We start from the raw sequence: 20,485 nt of genomic DNA, 5'->3' as shown, positions 1-20,485 counted from the left end.
GAATCGGAGACCCTCGTCTTCACCTTTCTTCACGGACCAAAGAGGAGACCCTTGTCTTCACCTTTCTTCACGGGCCGAAGAGGAGACCCTCGTCTGCACCTTTCTTAATGGGCCGAAGAGAAGACCCTCAACAAAGAACAAAATAAAAAGAAAAACTCTCTTGCCTCGTAATAGGCTGATTACAACATTTGTAGCTCACAATCACTCCAAGAAAATACAAATGTAAAGTCCTATGGAGTGCCTTTTGATAAGATGTAGAAATGGGAGATCAAAGAGGTTTTTGCTTTTGAAATAAAATGTTGAAGCTCAAAGAGAAATGGGATTTGATCTTTCTTAAAATGTTCAAAAGCTTGTTTAGATAGGTTTTAATGATGTATATATAGTGTATTTGAAACTATGACCGTTTGGGGGTAAAACTGTAAAAAACAGGGTTGAAAAAGTCAACCTGTGAAAGCCCCACCGGCTAGTTTGCTCGACCGTCGCGGTCGACCGAGCCACCGGGGTCGCCCACTCCTATCGGGCGCCCTTTTATATTTTCAAATTTCTTACCGTCGCGGTCGTCCGGCCCCATGGCGGTCGTCCGGCGAGGTCAACCTGTTTGCTAAAAAATTCGGCTCAAAAACCTATCTCGGTCAACTGACCCACGACGGTCGCCCACCCAAACCCGTGATGGAGTGTTCCTAACTTTCCAGGGACACCTCCGCGGTCGCCCGGCTCAACCAGGTCAACCGGCCCGATAAAATTCAGCAAGTGCTGGATTTCTAGCTAACTTGTCGCGGTCGCTTGGGACACCCCGGTCAACCGGCCCTGTGTAAAATTCCATTTTAACTTTAAAAGATCAGGGGCTTTTGGGTCATGGTCTTTGGGCTTAAGTCCTAGGTTTTCAAAACACATTTTTGGGTGTGCTGATGGTTTTCAAAGATGTAAAATGTTAAGTATAAAAACCACTTGAAAACCTTTTGAAAGTGCATTTAAACATAAAATCAAGAGGACTCCCAATACAATATAAAAGATGTAAACCTTGAGTCTTCTTGGAATGTATAGGCTCAATTGCACTTTCTTGGACTTCTTCGGCTTGAGGGAACATCTTGAACTTGATTCGGCTCTTGTGACTTCTCCTTCAATCTTCAATGCATGTTGAGGTACATGAGGTGTCACCATGGCATGTTCAACTCCAAGCTCCTTCTTGACAATTGCTAGGAACTTGTGGGATCTTCATGATGAGCTTCTTAACTTGAACATCTTCAAATGATGGTGTCTTCACTGTGAGTGCAAGCTCTTGGTTCATTTGCTCCTTGATCCGCAAGCCATGTGTTGAGAAGAGTTGTGTAATGGCGATTATGACATGAAATTCCTGTATACAACACAACACTTCAAAGCAACACATCAGTCCATAAATGCTAATCAATTTGGTTTGCTAGCATCAAAACAAGAAGGTAAGGTGAATGATTAACCCATGGAAACCCTTGGGCTTACACACTTACTGAATTAATTTATTACTATTTGTACTTAGTCTTTAAACACAATTTTAGTTTTTCCAATGTCGTTTTATATGAATGCTTTCTAATTGCTCCAACCTACTTCCTGACTTATTTGAAGACTGCCACTTGCTCACGTCCCACTCCCCCTTCCTATAACTGTGATTATACCATGTTTTTAGACTAACCCTTATGTGGTTTGAGATTATACTTGGTTGTTCTATGTATTGCTTTTCTTCATGATTAACCTCCAATCTATGTTCTTATTGTCTTCCCTTTGTCCAGCATGGAGGTGGTCAGGTGTTCAAAACTCTCCAGTGGTTGCTCCAGAGCTTGAAGAATGGGAAGAATTCTATGGGAGCTATTGTTGTTGAGGATGAGGGAAGAACATCACGTCACCTCAGGCAATGTGCTTCAGAAAACAAACTACAAATGATGGTTCGTAGTATTATTAACATGGTTTTTTTTCCAAAATAAATGAAAAAGAAAGAAAAGAGGTGCATGTCATGAATAAATTAGCTTAAAAGTTTTGTTGAGAGAGGAGAGAAGAGAGAAAAATGAGAGAAAAGGTGAGTTGGAGAGTGTCTCCTCCTCACACACACACACATATATATCAATAGAGTACAATGACTACACTACCCTTAGATACATATATCTTTTAACAAGTTTTACTGCAATTCAAGAACTATCATCTAGAGCATAGTATAATTTGCAGAGCTCTCTCAGGCATTAGTGAGCTCTAATGCTTGGCATCTAAGATATTAACATTAACGACTATTTGCATTCACTGGGCATCCCGGGTTTTGAGGTACTTGGGTGCCTATGTTTTAATATCATAATAAGTTTTGGTGGTTCTTATGATATGCTAGTTCATAACATGCACCGTCACTTATGTACACTTAAGACACCAAAGGAAACACTTACATGGACAAATTGGCTCTGGATAAGCAGGCAATGAACACACAGTTCTATGATCTGTATCTCGAGCGGACACCCTTGTCTTTTGCGGTCTTTTGTTTCGCCGTGTAACACTTGAGTTGGAGAAAGATTTGGCTTGGTATGATGCCTCACACATTTCTCATCTGTGTTTACTAGTCTTGATAGCCGGATTTTTAATTTTCTTTATAAAAAATTGTCATGCAGAAAAATATGGTATATATATATATATATAGGAATGGATACTAAGGATTTTTATTTTTTTTTTGTTGAAAAATCTGTAACAGTGACGAGTGTACTTTCGTGGAAAAGCAGACTATTACACTCCCTTCCAAATGAAAAATACCCATCCAATCCCGTCATATATACATGTATATCATGATCCACGACATGAGCCTAAAAGTTTCTACATTTCTGTTCTGTGCAGCCTGCAAGTTGGATCGTAAGCAGCTTATATTCAGGAAAGCTACTTCCCTTCAAGAAGAGTGATAAGAAAGCTCCCCTTTGTACAACTATTATGCCTGAAGTCCGCCAATCTATGGATATGAGTTAAGAAATATGAGTACTGGTTTTCTAGAGCTCCTTGCAGAAAGGAACTGGTACGCCCTTTCATACCTTTACCACTCATGTTTTCCTTGTCTTTTGATGAATGCTCAGGCATGAGTTGGCTACACTGAAATTCAGTGTCAGCCGACATTGACAACCATCCAATCATGGCTACCTGTCAGGTTGGGTATGGTTTTCATAGCCTTGCACATATGCATGTTTGAACTTTTGTTTACTAAAGAGGAATGATTAGGGATGAGATAGATACACTAAATTTCGGGGTATCAACATCAGAATTGTTAATGTTGGATGGTTGCAAGTGTGAGACACCATCTTAGTGATTTTTGGTAGTTCTCCCCACCAAGTTAAAAACTATCTGATCAGAGGTTCAGTCTAGTCAAGCTACACTTGATAACTTTACTTTCTTTTTACTTCAACAAAGATACAATCAGTATATAATATAATACTACACACTAATTATATTCTAGAGTATGTTTTGCTACACCCTCTTTTGTGCTCGTTTCATTAATTTAAAAGCACACTAGAGGAAAGCATATCCTGTCATTAGGTCAAAGAATTTACTGACCCAATAAGTCAGGCCTGTTTGTTTTACATTTTGAGAATTGTTTTAACCAACGGATATAGTTGAATCTAGGGCTCACTAATCATCTATGTCTCAATAGGGATTAGATGCACTGAATACCCTTATACCCTTTACTGATCACTATGGAAACAGGTAACTCCAGCAATTTCACACTTAACCTAATTCTTCAATCTAGATCGTCGATCTTAGACCAAGATTGCCCATATAAGATCACCACTTTTGGACTCAAAATCGATTCTCTAAATCCAAAATAAACAGAGCCTTCATAGTAATATCTGCAACTTGAGCTACGTTACTGAAAATATATAACTTTCTTGCATAGTTGATATATATATATATTTATTCAGGGTTTTCATTTTAACTGTTTCCAGATCTTGATTGGAAGAAGCAAAGAAAATTAAAGCTTGGAGTCGGGCCAGTGGCTCAAACGGATGGTACTGTGCATTGATCTCGAGGCAGAAAAATGGCCAATCTCATAAATCTGGTGGAAATAACCCATTTTTTCGGAGGCATTGGATTGCTAAGCATACTGCCATATCCTTGATGTTTCCTGTTTGCAAGGAATCCGAGACCGTTCTGCGCAACTACAATTGATATATGTAAGAATATGTATGTATTTAAGTTCAATGTTTCAATATACTATAGTAGATATAAATTGTATTTGAGAAATATATCTCATGACTTTTACCAAATATCAGGATTTTTTTCTCATTACTCTGCGATTCCACGCCATTGTCACAGATATCTCATGTCTTTTACCAAATATCAGGATCTTATCAGGTCATTCTGATAAAACAACAAAATCCTGCAATAATCCCAAGATTTTGAAAAATAATGTGATATTTCCATTTTTCTCATTTATTGAAAATTCTGGAGGCAAATATTTATGACTATTTTCCAGGCAAAGTTGATATATATGTTCTTATTATGCTATAGAATCACACAGAAGCTGTCTTTACCATCTGCAGTTTTCACAAGAAATCAAGAAAGAAAGCTCTTCTGCAGGGATTTGGACCTTTCATCTTGTGGGCCTCACTATAGATTGGTCAAGGCCCAAAAATATTAATGATCAAAGAATGGTCAGTAGGTTAGTTCTAGCATGTGTGGGCCATTGAAGGTGGGACCCAATGGAATTAGACAGGCCTGCTTTATCTGTGGGCCCTGCCTTGGACCACTCTGTTAGGCCATGGTTTAGATCTTATTTGGCCCGAAAATGATGCCAATCATGCAATCCAAACATCCAATGACATGTATTTTTAGTTTTTGACGGTCCAAATTCAACGACAAAATATTCAGTTGGATAATTAACAGTAGACTAAGCAACTTGAGATGATTATAAAGGTTGTTCATGTATGGTCGGATGATCCTCCGGTTCCAAGCTTGGCTTTCATCAACGGTCCCAATTTGATCTGAAAAAAGGAGAAGAGTAATGGCAAACAGTATCCAATATCACTGCACATCACATCTCCTTGACCTAAAGACACCTCCAATGTAAGGAAATGAAATAATACATTCATTTATTGTAGTCTAAAAACTAGATGCTCGAAATTATTGGCATTTTCTAACAAGGTACACATATTCAAATTCTCCCCTTGCTTTCAAAACGGTGAAAGGTAAGGCCATATTTGGAAATCATGAAAATCTATTCTATGGAATATTAGTGAGTTCAACTCTCTGAGAGTGAGTGTGATCTGTTCACTTCTTTTCCCTGGTGCTGTTTTCCCTGGAAACCAACCTTTTTTTCCCTGACAAGACAGAATTTCCATGTTCAATTCTTTTCCAGGGAAAAATATTATCAGATGTGGAATTTCTTATTTAAAAGCTGAAAATGACATGGAAATTGATTTTTTCCCTGTTACTCGAGATTTGGTTTCCGATTAAATATATGGGAAAGAGGCTTTCCAAGGAAAACGAAACCTTTTCCTTGATAGTTTTCCTGTATTCCTTTTCCTTCTGCTATGTCACCTGGAAAGGAAAGGAAAATGAAATCCTTTCCGGGGAAAAGAAGTGAACAGAGCCTGAAGGGAGAAGGAGAGAATTGAGTGGCCGGAGTAGAGATGGCATAAAAAAATCCCTACAAAACAATGAAAAGAAAAATACCTATTTAGGATTGGTTTTTTGTTTTCCTAGTTTTTAGATTATTAACATGCACTCCTCACTCCCACTAACTGGCCTTGCAAATATTCCATGGAATATTTTTTCAGGGAGCCAAACATGGCTTAAAAGGTGAGATAAAGAGTCTCATCAAGAGACAATCAGATATCCTTAAATTAGGTATGATACATTGATACCCATGTCAGTTTGTCCTGGACAGATAAGTCAAATCAAAGAAAATAAGATAATCTCACGTCGTGGAAATAATGCTTAAACATGATAATGACACTATGACGAATTGCAACCTAACTTTGCGGTTGAAGAGGAGATAGAGCATCATGTGCGGAGAATGGGACATCTTAAGTGGTGAAAACATAAGGGAGAAGCGCAAAGATCCAAGGCAAGAGTCAATACATGAAAGAAAAGAGGTGGAAATCATGAAAATGTGTCTCGCACCTTATTTCCATTAGGTGGTGCTCCATTTATTTTATATTTATTAAGTACTCAAGTGCATGGTTTTAAATTTCGACTGAAATCCAAAATTTCCTGAACTGAAATTTCCTGAAATCCCATTTTTCGCTAAATACCAAATTTCGACCGAATTTTCGGAATTTCGGAAATTCCGGTTTGAAATTTCATTTTTGGGACATTTGTTTTTTTTTTTAAAATGTTACAAAATTTCGACAGAAATTTCGAAATTAATTAAATACTCCTTTTGATTTCTTACCAAATTTCGACCGAAATTTCAGTTTTCCCAGGGACCGAAACCGGTATTTTAAACAATGCTCAAATGATAAGGCCCACTTTCTTTTATATCCATCAGTTATAGACTGGTTAACTTTCGTGATAGGGTCTATCTTTTAGGACAAGTGGGGTCCATTGGAGTTTTAGTTGGAAGTCTTTTAGTTTCATTGGGGTAAGTGATGTAAGCATATTTACTAGGGGTTAACTTCTCCTTGTTTCTAAGGAAAAGAGTCATAGTATAATTCGAAATTTCAAATGTTTCCACTAGTCCTTTGCCTCCAAATTTGAATCTCCCCACTTGCGTCTATTTTCTCTTTTTGTGAGGATCTTTTGTCCCACACATTGGAAATATAAGGGGCCCTGTTTAGTTGTAAAAAATGTGAAAGACGGTTGGCCATTTTGTGAAATACGAAACTCCGGAAGCCGTTTGTTTGCCAAATTTGAGTTTGTGGAAATTTTTTTACCAAGGACAATAGTTTATTGTTTGGAAATGTTTGGAAACGTCTCAACGTTTCCTAATCACATCCTTTGAGACATTTAATAGTCTGATTGGTTACAAAAAGGACATTGGAACCGATACACGTACACTTCTTCCATTGTTTTCTACCATTCATTGGCCTTTCAACGAGCTCTCTTTCTGTTTGTTCTTTCGCGTCCGATAAGACGTGTTGGCAAGGCATCTGAGCAGCATGAGTGCACACCTCACCTTTTGGAGCGGAGTCATTTTATTGTAGAGACATACGCCGAAGTTCCATTTACACCACGGTTCTTCGTATGTTCGGGGTGATACTTAAGGACATCGAATTTAGATTCATATCGCGACTCCATTGATAAGTCACTCTTTATCATTAGGTTATTTTATTTTATTTTTGTTCTAGGTCTATTACTACAATTTCATAAGTTTGTTACTATAATAAAAAATCGCACAATTCCAGCAACAAGTGTGTGTGCGCGCGCGCTTGCGTGTGTGAGGGAAGCATGAAAAACCCAATTAAAGTGCAATCTTAGGAAACTAAAAGAAGGAGAAAAAGCTGAAAAAGGAGATTAAAATGACATTTCCCATTTGATTAAGATTTACAATACAAAGGCAACACAACAGACAGACAACTTAAGGCATTTACCATTTAATTTTTGATAGGTAATAGGAGAGAAGGTGGAAACATAACCTTAAACATCACCTTTTGTACATCATCAAGCATATCGTTTGCTCAACTTAACCTTCAACCCATTTTTCATATGAAGAATTATAGCAGTTTTAGGAGACACAAGTTGGCCTTGTATGACTTGAACCTGAAAGTTATATAGTAAAGCAGCAACAACTGACTTCATTTGAGTGAAAGCCACTTCTTTACCCAAGCAAGTCCTAGGCCCTGAATTGAATACAAAAAACTTGTAGGATGGCTCAAATCTTATCCTCCCTTTAGCTGAAATCCATCTCTCTGGCTTGAATTCTAAGCAATCTTTGCCCCAAATGCTTTCCATCCTCCCCATAGCATATAAGGAGATCAAGATCTTCATACTTGGGTGAACTGTTTCACCGCAAGGAAGAACATCCGGCCGCAAAATGCCTTTGTGTTCGAAGGGAACGGGTGGATATAGCCGTAGAGATTCACACAAGGCTGCATGTAGATAAACCAACTTACCAAGATCTTCACTGTCAAACACCCTTGGTTTCTCTACACACCTATCTTGTTCTACTCTCAAATTTGTCTTCAGTTCTTCTAAAATCTTGCTTTCTACTATTGGGTTCTTAGAAATCAACCAAAAGAACCAAGTAAGAGCTGCACTTGTAGTGTCTCTCCCTGCAAGCATGAAATTTAGTGTGGTGTCCCTAAGAAATGTGTCATATTTTGAACCAAAAGTTTCATTTTCCATTTTGGAATCCACATAAGATGTTAAGAGATCAGTAGCCTCCCCTTTATCTTCTTTCATTCTTGTGGGATTCCTCAAATCTTCTCTTCTAATTGAAATAAGCTTGGCTATAAAATGATCAATGGTCTCCCAAGCCTCAGCCATCTTTTTCTCCTCTCCTATCCTTAGCCACCTTAACAACTTCCACCAACTTTCCGGCACGATATGCCTGAAAAGTAACACCTCCTCTACATCATCCATGGCTTTTGCGAACGGAATTGTTTGAAATCCGACCGAAAGGCAACCGGGATCCACGCCGAAAACCAAGTTGCAAGTGCTATCAAACATCAACCTTTGCAACACATCTTGTAAGTCCACAACTTCTCCTTTTTGTGCTATGTGCTCAAGGACTGGAATAAACCCCTTCTCAATCTTTTCTCGGCTACTCTTAACTACGAATCGCCGAAATCTTTGGTGGTTGATGAGTGTGTGAGCCATTTTTCTCTGAATTCTCCATGAATCCGAATCAGAATTGAAAATCCCATCTCCGAGAATATCGAAAATTTGCAAGAAATCTGAACCCTTTGGGAAATTAGTGAAGTGGGTGTTAACAATGTGGTTTACATTAGCTGGATCACATGTTATTAACATTTTCATGTGAGCAAACCTTGGGCCATGAAACACAAAAGTGCACCCACTTTCTCTAAGAAGCTCAACGCCCCAATCATGCAAACGGTGACCATTGAGAAGAACAGAAGGGAACATTCCAAGGATAGGCCAATTCATAATAATCTGGTCTTTGCCACTCAAAGCACGTATAAAGAAGAAACAAGAGATGGATAAAAGGATTTCAGGGTAGCTCTTGAAGAAGTTCCATAAACCCATAAACCATGATTCAGACTCCATTGTTTTACTTGGGATTTGAAAGAAGGCTATGGGGCTGAGCTTAAGATCGATCGTGGGTGTCTTTATCTTTTTCTTTTTTTGAGGGAGCATTAATGGGTGGAGATATGTTAAGGAATACCTTTCATCTCATCCAAAAGAGTGATGGAGATGTAGCTTTCCAACTTTTTTTAAGGGTAAATACAGAAAGAAGCCTCAATGATAGATGGATGGCACTAAGAGTGTCAATTTTGGCTCGGGCTCGGTAAAAGCTCAGCTCGAATCCTTAACGAGCCAAGCCGAGCCGGCTGGCCAGGCTCATTAAGTTTAACGAGCCGAGCCCGAGCTAGGCCAGGCTCGGCTCGTCTCGTTAAGGATTTAATATATATACACACACACACCACACACACACACACACTAAAAGGGTTGTCCAGGGAGTGAAATGGGGAGGCAAAATATGTCACTTTTTTTTTGGAACCCCATTTGTTACTTGTATCACCCCCTAGTGTAAAAAGAGTAGTCAAATTACACTAGATAGGGCTGTCCAGGGAAGATGAGGGGTGTGAATATATCATTGCCCTTAATATAACCCAAGCTCGGTAAGGCTCGCGAGCCTAGTTCGAGCCCGAGCCGAGCTTTTGAGCTTAACGAGCAGAGCCAAGCTGGGCCAAGCTCGGCTCGTTTACACCCCTAGATGGCACTTTCAAATCAGATCACAACAAGTGGCCCTTTTTACTTTTATATTTTAATTTCATTTTACATTTTTTTTATTTTGTTTGTCGTTCTTCTTCTCTCCCTTCGTTCTTCTTCTCCTTTGCCAGTCCTGTCTTTCCTTTTCCATCTGCTAACAAAAAGCAAGAGAAAGTGTCTTTTTTCCATTTAAATATCATTATTTTAAAATAATAACTATAATAGTATACATAAATAAAAAAGAGAAAAGAGTTCCTCCACTAGTGTAGTTAACTTATCTACACCCTAGGCTTAAAATACTGTGGGGGCCACATTGTTCGGGTGATCCAAAGCATTCATTTGATGGGCCCTCACATAGATAGGGTGTTCCTCAAAATCAGCTCCATAGGATCATCGCAACCCTACTGTTTGTGGAGGCAAAACATGGACCTGTATAAACCTTCACAAATCTGCCAATTTTTGCCTCCATAGTTCGAAGGATTAGGATGATCCTATGGAGCTTATTTTTTGGGCACACTCTATCTATGTGAGGGCCCATCAAATGAATGCTTCGGATCACCCAAACAATGTGGCCTCCACTGTATTTTAAGCTAGGGTGTAGATAAGTTATCTACACTAATGTGTAAGAACTCTTTTCTCAATAAAAAAAATATGCAAAATGATTTTGAAGTTAAATATCAATATTTTTAAATAATAATTAAAATACTAGTAGAAATTACATAGTTAATGGCTTCCAAAAAGGCCTCAACATGTCACATTTGTTAATAAAATAAAATTAAAATAATACAATTTGCAAGTAGGAACCAATTTTGGTGGCATTGTAATGTCTTATGACTGGCATTGGATGCTTCATTTACTGAGAACAGAGCATCCAATGGTTTTGTGACTAAGCGCAATGCTCAACTCAACTCAACTAAGCCTTTGTCCCAAACTAGTTGGGGTCGGCTAATGAATCCTTTAGAAAATTTTCATGGAGAAGGTGAAAGGATCTATCCGGCTCAAATTGACTGAGTCTAATCTTGACATTAGTTGGGTTCGTCTGCATGGATCATTTTCTTCCATTCTATCCTATCCAAGGTCATGTTTTCTGTTATATTCCTAGCTCTCAAGTCTTTCCTCATTATTTCTATGAGTAACCACAATAGTAATAAAAAAAATTAAAAACACAGGTTTGTTACCATTGAATACAGTTCCTCTCGGAGAGACGAGGAACATGATGTCATTTTCCTTTTCCTAACTGTGTTTGAGTAGGTTTTCCTGGCAAACCAACAATCGTTGTTGGCAATATATTTACCAAATAACATGCCCTACACTTTCCATTTGCTTTCCTTTTCCACCGGACCATACATTCCACTCCATCGCTCCTTATATTTTCCCATGATAACCAACTAGGCTATGGTGAAAACCGGAGGTACATTTCCCAGCCTCATTATACCAAAAAAAGAAAAGAAAAAAGTGAACACAAAATCAGAAACTTCCCCGGATTGTGATCAATAAACAGATGTTAAAAAATATCAGGAACTTGAGATGATTGTAAATGGTGACTCACAAGTCCTTGTTAGAAAATGCCAATAAATTCGAGCATCTAACTTATTGACTAAAATAAATGAATGTATTATTCCGGTGGTGACTCACAAGTCCTTGTTCAAAGACGTGATGTCTACTGATCTTGTTTGCCAATACTTGTAGGGTTTTGCTAACGAGTGCCCTAACCCTTAGGGCACTCGTTAAGGAGCATTTAAAGCACCTATTTTCATGTACCCACACTTTTATCCTCAAAACACATTTATTATTAGAGAACCGTTTCCCACAATTTCATTTCTATTACGAGAAAATAACAAGAATACGCCTATGTCATAAAAGATAATAGCCAAAGTACCTTAACCCATTTTCCATGAGATTGAAATATTTTATTATTTTATATGAGATAAGTTTATTTTTGTCATTTTCATGAGATAGTGTATTTTGTCATTTTTATGAGATAGTGTATTTTGTTCATAGGATCGATGATCCTAACCTTCCAATCTATGCATTTTTTTTTATTGTGGTGTCCATTTTAAACTTCCTCAAATCAAAGGGTTAAGATCATTCTATGGAGAAGATTTTACGGGCCCACACTATCTACATTAGGGCCCAACAAATGAATGGTTGGATCACCCACCCAAACAATGTCGGCACACGTATTTTTTTCATTTGTTGGGGGTGTGCCCAGAAAATATTTTTCAATCCTAACCCCGATCTATGTAGTTTTTTTTATATTGCGGTGTCCATTTTAAACCTTCTCAAATCAAAGGGTTAAGATCATTCTATGGAGAAGATTTTATTAGAGAATAAAATTAGATCTGAATTAGAGAATAAAATCCGAGCCCAACAAAATGAATGGTTGGATCACCAAAAAAATGCGGCCACCAGTATTTTTTCGGGTTGCACGTAAGTGCAGAGCCGTCCACCATGTAAATTGTCTTGCATTAGATAGGTCTTTTTTATTATTTTTCTATGAAATATAAGTGTATTGGTCATTTTTTATGAGTGAATGGTACTTTGATTATTTTCTGTGAGATAGGGTCTTTTTATTTCCCATGATATATGAGTTTTTTTTTCTTTTTTCGAAGAGATAGGTGTATTTAACACTTTCCATGAGATATAAGTATTTTTGTCATTTTTCATGAGATTTAAGTAAGGATATTTTCGTTATCTTTTATGAGATAAGCGTATTCTTGTTATTTTGTCATGGTGGGGGTATTTTTGTAAAAACCAAAACCAAGCCTCTTTTGTTGAAATTGTAATTATGGAAATAAAATCTCGACTACTCGAGTAATAAATGTGTTTGAGGATATATGCGTGGGGGTGCATGAAAATAGGTGCTTTAAATGCTCCTTAACTAAGGGCACTCGTTAGCAAAACCCATACTTTTATCCTGCATATGTATCCTAGTTAGACACCCTGTGGGTGACTAGGGGTGTAAACGAGCCGAGCCGAGCCGAGCTTGGCCAGGCTCGGCTCAGCTCGTTAAGCTCAAATGCTCGGCTCGGCTCGGGCTCGGGCTCGAACCAGGCTCGGCTCGGCTCGGTCAGGCTCGGCCAGGCTCGCGAGCCGCTCACGAGCTTTTCGAGCTTCGTTATAAAGTTTCGCACAAATTGCAAATGTCACAAATCGCAAATGTCGCTAGCAAAAGCACCGTTATAAAGTTTCGCACAAATCGCAAATGTCGCTAGTATGAAAAAAAAGTAATCATTACAAAGAAAAAGTAAATTAGCTATAAAGTTTAAAATGAAAAATTACAAAAAAACGGCAGTAAATTATGACAATTAAGAAAAAAATACCAAAAAAAGTTAAAAGTTATGACTAGGGGTGTAAACGAGCCGAGCCGAGCTTGGCCAGGCTCGAACTAGGTTCGGCTCGGTTCGGCTCGGCTAGGCTCGCGAGCCGCTCGCGAGCCTTATCGAGCTTGGCTGGTTTGCTATTTTAAAAAGAAAAAGATGTCTCGCAAAGGTCGCTAGCAAAAAGAAAAAACTGGTTCGGTTATTTTAAAAAGAAAAAGTTGTCTGTCAAAGTCGCTAGCAAAAAGGAAAAAGAAAAAAAAGTAATCATTGCGGGGAAAAAGTAAAATACCTAAAAGTAAAGTTTTAAATAGGGGTGGCCAATCGGTTCGGTTCTCGGTTCTCGGTTCATTTTTTTTCGGTTCTCGGTTCTCGGTTCCATGAACCGTAAGAACCGAACCGAACCGTAGTACACAGTAGGACCGAACCGAACCGGACCGAAAATAATCGGTTCGGTCCGGTTCGGTTCTTCGGTTCTAATGGCTAATTATTAATTATTAATTATAATTTATAAAAACTTTTAATTAAAGTTATAATATAAGTTACTTTCTTATTATAAGAATAGTATTAACTATTACTTATTAATATTATAAGTAATTTATATTATTAAGTATATATATAATAGAATATAAAAATATATATATATATATATTCAAAGTTCGGTTCTTCGGTTCCGGAACCGAACCGAGAACATTAGACCCGGAACCGAACCGAAATTTTTCGGTTCTTCATCAGTGGAACCGAACCGGACCAAAAATATTTTTTTACAGTTCGGTTCCGGTTCGGTTCTTCGGTTCCGGTTCGGTTCTTCAGTTCTGGTTCAGTTCTGGCCACCCCTAGTTTTAAATGAAAAATTACGAATAAAAGTTGGCAAGTTATGACAATTACTAAAAAAATACGAACAAAAGTTTGAAAATTATGACAATTACAGAAAAAGTCATGATTATGTACAGCTGTTTCCTACTCTATTATATTTAAATTATATTTATTACTATTACAATTACGGAAAAAATTATATTATATTTTATACGAGCCTTAACGAGCCGAGCCTGGCCTAAATCGGGCTCGGCTCGTTAAGCTTAACGAGCCTGGCAAGCCGGCTCGGCTCGGCTCGTTAAGGATTCGAGCCGAGCTCGAGCCGAGCTCGAGCCAAAATTGACACCCCTAGTTATGACAATTACGGGAAAAAATAAATTTCGGCCGAGCCTGGCCTAACTCGGGCTCGGCTCGTTAAGGATTCGAACCGAGCCCGAGCCAAAATTGACACCCTTATGGGTGACAAAAAAACGTATGACTTAAAAATGTTTGAAAAGAAAAATATGCATTCATTAAAAAAGAAGAAAAAAAGGGCTGGCAGTTCTTATAAATCAAAACTTTAAAGACAAAATTGAAAATTCGAATGATATCTCAATCTCTCTTGTATGTCTTTTCCTATAAAGGGGAAATAAATTGTTTTCATTTAACATAGCGGAAAAATACGAGAATTGTCAATGGGGGACACTCTTTTGAAAAATTATAAATGGGGTCAAAAACAGAATCTGCAGGAAAACCTGACCAAAATGCCCCTAGGGGTTATCAAGTCTAAAAAGGGGTTATCAACCGACTAACAGGTCTTAATATGATTTAACAACTCTAACATAAACAGGGCTATCAAATCTCGCTCGGGGATATCAAGTTCTCAACATGGTTATTGAGTCTCACAAGGGGTTATCAAGTATAAATAGGGGTTATCAAGTCTTTATGAACTTGATAATCCTTGTTCAACGTACTTGATAACCCCTAGGGGCATTTTGGTCAGGTTTTCACTGTTTACGTACTTGATAACCGTTTTCGACCCCCTTTATAATTTTTCAAAAGAGTGTCCCCCTTGGCAATTCTTGTATTTTGGTGTCCCCCATTGGCAATTTTTCCTAACATAACTGACATTGGTAGTTGGTACATTGTAGAAGGCTGTATTTAAATATAGGACTTCTAAAACGAAATATATCTAGGCACCATCATTAAAAGCTATACAAAGGTAGCATAGAAAAAACATAAGCACTGAGCAGATGATAAAGGTATGCAGCTGAATACAGGAAGATACGGATTTGAACTCTGCACAGCCATAGTGTATCTTTTGAATGCGATAACATTTTTGAGCCATATTCTCCACCCAGAATCAATTCTCTTCCCGGTGATGTGCATCATGTACACATCATTAGCTACATCAAACCATTTGCTTTCTTCCAAATTCAGTTAATTCAAAATCCCATTCGGCGATGATCTTTTCGGTGACGGAAAAAGAAAATTAGGATTAGTTTTCATTTACTGCTGTTTCTGAATGCAAATTTTATGTGCAGGAATGGATAAAATGGCGGGGCTTACTTTGTTTCGTCCTTTATGGATTGAACATTGGCAGAAACAAGAAAATCCATCGCTTCATCCGGATACAAATCCCCGTGCAAGAATTGTATATTTAAGCCATATAACATCGTTATCCTCACACTCTAATAGATAGCCAATCAGTTGTTAAAAGTGTGTTCATGTATACTATGTACAACTATGGTGTGTACAATAGTGTCGGGTATTATATATTGATTCTTCATATATTTTCCATTTCATTTACTTACCAATATAATCTCATTATAATGCAAGTCGGGACCTCTGGTCCCTGATGTATCTTTCATAGTATCAATGAAATCGTCAATTTAAAAAAAAAATGTCCAGCAAATTTCCTCCAGTACCTTTTGACTTCTTTCAACTTTATCCTCCAGTCTTATTCAATCGAAAAACCAACATATCTTCTGTTTATGCCAAGGATTGTCATCTCCTCCATGATGAGTTTCTTCTTGTCAAAGACATTACTAAAGCATGCCTTATCACATTCCTTTAATGACCATTGAGGTAGTTTTAGCAAAGTGTTCCCTTGATGCAACATAAAAACCTCCACACAAATGTCGCTAGCATATTCATGAGTCAGAACCAACTAACAGCACCCTCGAAAAAGGCAATATTTGATAACATTACTTGGCCAAGAAAATAACCTTCTCATAATGTGCAAGCAAGAAGTGGGATCGTAAATGTGGAAGTTCAAGTGCATAATTGTTGAGAGAGAGAGAGAGAGAGAGAGAGAGAGAGAGAGAGAGAGAGAGAGATTTGGTGAAGCCACATGACTGACAAACGGGTGAATAAATGAATTCATCTTATGGCTTGTGGCCTTATTTTGGAAGAAAATGTAACGTGCTATTAATTATAATTTGGTTGTTATTAATTACAAAATAGCTCATTATCAAAAGTCTGGGAATGAAAGCAATAACAAGTTCAAATTTGGGTATTGTGAAATTAGGATGAACAACCAAATAAAACAATTCAAAGATATGGAACAAAAACCTTAGGTTTTCAATTGAGGCTGAAATAAGATCTTCATTCCTTGTTATTTTGCACCATTTATGCTTTTCAAGTGAAGAGAATGTGATCTCAGAACATATTATCATCTCATTCGACTTGATCTCGACATCTGAATATCTTAGAGTCAGATGGAACTGCAATGCTGCGTAAAGATGCATAAAAAACGGGGTGCAGTGGCCCTATATCACATAAAAAGGCTTAAATGTTAAGCCCTAAGCATGGTTTGGTTGGAGACAGCAGCCCCACACAATCAAAGCAATGCTGGTGTAAAATGGTGGGCCCTACCCATTTAACTGGTTGTTCAACATTATATGCGTGGGAGAGAGAGAGAGAGAGAGAGAGAGAGAGAGAGAGAGAGAGAGAGAGGACTAACGAACTAAATACTTATTCCAACCTAATTTCTAGGATCAGGATTTTCTCACTCAGCGAGATTTTCTCCATAGGAGAAGAAATTCAGAAAATCGACTAATTAAAAAATGGTATGCATAGAATTTCAAGGGAAACAAAAAAATTTCATAAAAAACTTTTCTAGGAAAGAAAGGTAATATGAGGTGTGTAAAACTAAAATAGAACTATGGCCCCCAGTCACAAAAGAAAACCAAATAAATATATGATTCATTCCACACAATACACATTAAATACTCCCAACAGATTCAAATCATTCAATGCCGTGGATTCATCTTTAAAAAAAAAAAGATTACACTGTAAAAGAAATCCAGACCTCTTGTGGCATCGTAAATACGCCTCCATTGAAGAGCTCTAATATGTTGGTGTTGCTTCATTGATCTCTCCACCTAAAAAAAAGAATAAAAAATGGTGCAACTAAGTTCCACGGTAGTCACGAGTGTCGTAAGACACGTGTCGTAAGACACGTGTGTCAGCAATAAATTCAAAGTGTCGGCTAAATCATAGGTATAGTGTCTTCATTCAAATAATTATTGAACACCAACTTTGTGGAAAACCACGTTCCACGGTTTTTTTACATTTGCTTTCTTCGACAATTCTGTTGATGTTCTATTTAAATGTAGTCATCTGTCTGTATTCAGTTTTTGCATGGCCAAGCTCATCTTAGATCTAATACCATTAATCTCTTATTACTGACTAATGTACTGTTTCCACAGGTGCAAACCACCAAGTTCTTATATGGTTGTGCAGTAAACAGCTTCTTGCTAGAAACTAACTGGCTTACTGACTCAATTTTGTCAGGTTCTGTATTAGCACCCAAGAAGTAGGTTCTAACTTTTTTTACGTCATACATTTATTTCTTTGATGCTTCTATCATTTTTGAATGGTAAATATGAAAAGTTAAAGCTGTTATTGTCTTGCATTGATGTGATCTTAATTCTCAATCAACAACACTTATACACGAACTGTGAAACACTACCTTCATTTGAATCCCTGATTCTCCAAATTTTTAGACATGATGGTGGAATATCTTGAAGGTGGGAATTATAATATATTTTGAAGATTTTGAAAAACAGTAGACTGAATATTTTCCAATAAATACTGGAAAACGAGTGATGCCTAGCCTTATCTTCAAGCTTTTTGAGGCTTGAGCTTCTGCTCTATGGCATGAGAGGGAGATTTCTTTGGAGTCTTGCTTTATCGGCCGTTTTGTTGCTGGTATGTAAGGAGAGGAGCTGAATGATCTTTAATGACTCTAGCAGAGGTGTGCCCAACATTCAGTCGTAGATCCTCTCTTTGAGGATTCATTGGGCAGCTGTGCTTCCATAATTCAGAGGTATTTAAGAGTTGTCTATTCGCTTTGGGATGTGATTCATTTGAGTGCTGTTGCTGTTTAGGTTGGCCATTGATGTAGTTCATCTTCCTAGAAGGAGTTGAAGATCCAAGGAAAGAGATGAAGTATGCAACCAAGAAGGGTGGAATATCAAAGCAAGTGCAAGAGGAGAAAACTCTCTCTCCCACAAAATTGGGGTCCACACCTAATTCAATAAGATGTGTTTTGTTTAAAATTTTATTTTGAGTGTTTAGTTAAAGTGATAGAGGTCAGTTTTTTTTTTTTTGTCTTTTATTTCTTTTAGTTATAAGCTAAATTGATAGGACCCTTGCCATTTCTTTTTGTTTCTTTACATTATGAATCATAGGAAGAGAGTTTAAGTGACACTTGAATAAAAGAGGGCCAACTTTAGTATTCACACACTGTTCAGGTCACTATTGAAGGAATTTTCGTAGGCAGTGTATGTGTTCTATTTTTACTAGGCTTTGATTTTATGGTGGGCGTCTATGTGAATGGGTTATAAATACCAATGTAGATCCGCTTTGGGGTCAGTCTTTTTTATGCGAATAATAAGGAAGGTTTTCAGAGTTTTCTTGGGTTGCAGCTTTGCTATTTTCTTTTGTAAGGTTATTGGAGGAAGGGACTTTTATTATTGAAGATCCTGGATACTTGTTCTCTACAAGATATTAGAGCCAACCTACAATTGTAATCAACTTAGGATGGATCTTTTGAATACAAATTTCAGCATTTAGATTTACTTTTAACGATGCAAAGTTCAGTAGTTGTGATTATTTTCTGTAATAATTCTTCTTTACATGGTTTGTTTTAAGATCTGAATTAGATTGTGAAGATCCATCCTTGGAGGGTTTGGATTTTTTAGGGTTAAATATTAGTTTTAATAACACAAAAATTAAAACTGCTTATTGATTCTTGATTTTTGAGGCTTCTTGGAATTATTTTTGGAGCTGCATATCATTCTTGAATTCCAAAAAAATTTCAGCTGTAAATCAGTTTGTGGTACATGAAAATTCTGCTGCATATTGTTTTCTTGAATCCTGAGGGCTTGGGTTTTATCTTTTACATCAATTGGTATCGGAGCCATGCTTCATAGAAAGGTCATGAGTGGCCGAGGGTACTGACAAAGGGAAAGAAAAAACCCCAGATGAGGTTAAACAATTTTAATGAGGTAAAGGTTTATCAATGATGTTTGGTATCATTCACCGTAAGAAATAAGGACAATGAATGGTCTGATGTGGTACTAATGGATACATTCAATATCTTACTCAGGAGACCTTGACAGTTTGATGGGGGCGCTATGTACGCTGGCCGGAAGAATATCTACATGTTTCATATAGATGATGATGGGCCATAGGGGTAGCCAATAGGAAATCAGGGTTGGTTTAGGGATTTAAGTGGTGTGCCATGGTCGAGGGCCAATAGCATATAAGGTACTTTTTTTAAGCGTTTAAGTGGTGGGCCATGGAAAGAATGAGTAGGGTAGTGGACGATAGGGCTGATGCAGACATCATCTCTCTCTCTCTCTCTTGCTCATCTCCTCTCTCTTGTCTCCCCCACTCTCTCTCTCACTCATCTCCTTCTCTCTCTCGTCTCCTTCTCTTGAATTTTGAGCCTTGCCCTCTCTTTCTTGTCTCTCCCCATTGTGGGCCCCTTCTCGTCTCCCTCTCTTCCTCTGTATTTTTTGAGTATCGCCCTCTCTTTCTTGTTTCTCCCCATTGCTGGCAAAAGTTGAACTGTGGAGGCCGGATCTGGAACCGTGGAGGCCAGATTTGGAGTATGGCTCTTTCGTGGTGGCTAGATCTGGGCCGTGAAGGTCAGATCTAGGGCCGTGGAGTCCTGATCTGAAGCTGGGGAGGCTAGATTTGGAGCTGTTGAGGTTGTGATGCTGGATCTGGAGTCGAGGAAATCCGCAGAGGTTGCCGGAGGCCGTGAAAAGCTGTGAGTTGCTGGATCCAGAGTCGTGGAAGGCCGGCTATAGGCGGAGCAATCTTATTTTTAAGGCCGAGGATTACTGGAAACTGTGGATTGCCGAATTAGCAATGTGGTTGATGAGTTTGGCTGTAGGAGGTTGTGGTCTCAATCCGGAATCAAGATCACAGGTTGTGGCCTGAGGACGGGCATGGTGGCCAGTGGCAATGGTGGTTGCCGGATCTTGATGACGGTGGTGGTGGTTGAGGCTGCCCCGACGGACATGTTT

General features: G+C 38.1%; 1 protein-coding gene and 1 pseudogene across 4 annotated transcripts in view; one reads left to right on the top strand and one right to left on the bottom strand.

Annotated features, from left to right (window-relative positions):
- LOC143852988 (uncharacterized) overlaps nt 1-20,485 on the top strand; it is a 53,130-nt gene that overhangs the window by 17,740 nt on the left and 14,905 nt on the right. For 2 of the 4 annotated variants that reach the window (XM_077362678.1, XM_077362676.1), the window contains exons 11-13: nt 1,764-1,916; nt 2,842-3,013; nt 3,936-4,278. In XM_077362678.1, coding sequence (XP_077218793.1) covers nt 1,764-1,916; nt 2,842-2,967 — 279 coding nt within the window. In that variant the 3' untranslated portion in view covers nt 2,968-3,013; nt 3,936-4,278. Of the gene's footprint in view, nt 1-1,763; nt 1,917-2,841; nt 3,014-3,935; nt 4,279-17,653; nt 17,761-20,485 lie in introns of those variants that run through there. The other 2 variants (XM_077362677.1, XM_077362679.1) reach the window with 1 other exon arrangement.
- On the bottom strand, nt 7,443-9,274 carry LOC143853392 (alkane hydroxylase MAH1 pseudogene; annotated as a pseudogene).

The sequence above is a fragment of the Tasmannia lanceolata genome, unplaced genomic scaffold (assembly GCF_043159265.1).
Source record: "Tasmannia lanceolata isolate RefF3 unplaced genomic scaffold, GAP_Taslan_0.1 ptg000019l, whole genome shotgun sequence".
Classification (NCBI taxonomy): Eukaryota; Viridiplantae; Streptophyta; class Magnoliopsida; order Canellales; family Winteraceae; genus Tasmannia; species Tasmannia lanceolata.
The sequence above is the reverse complement of the archived record's forward strand: the minus strand, read 5'-3'. Positions and strand labels throughout refer to the sequence as shown.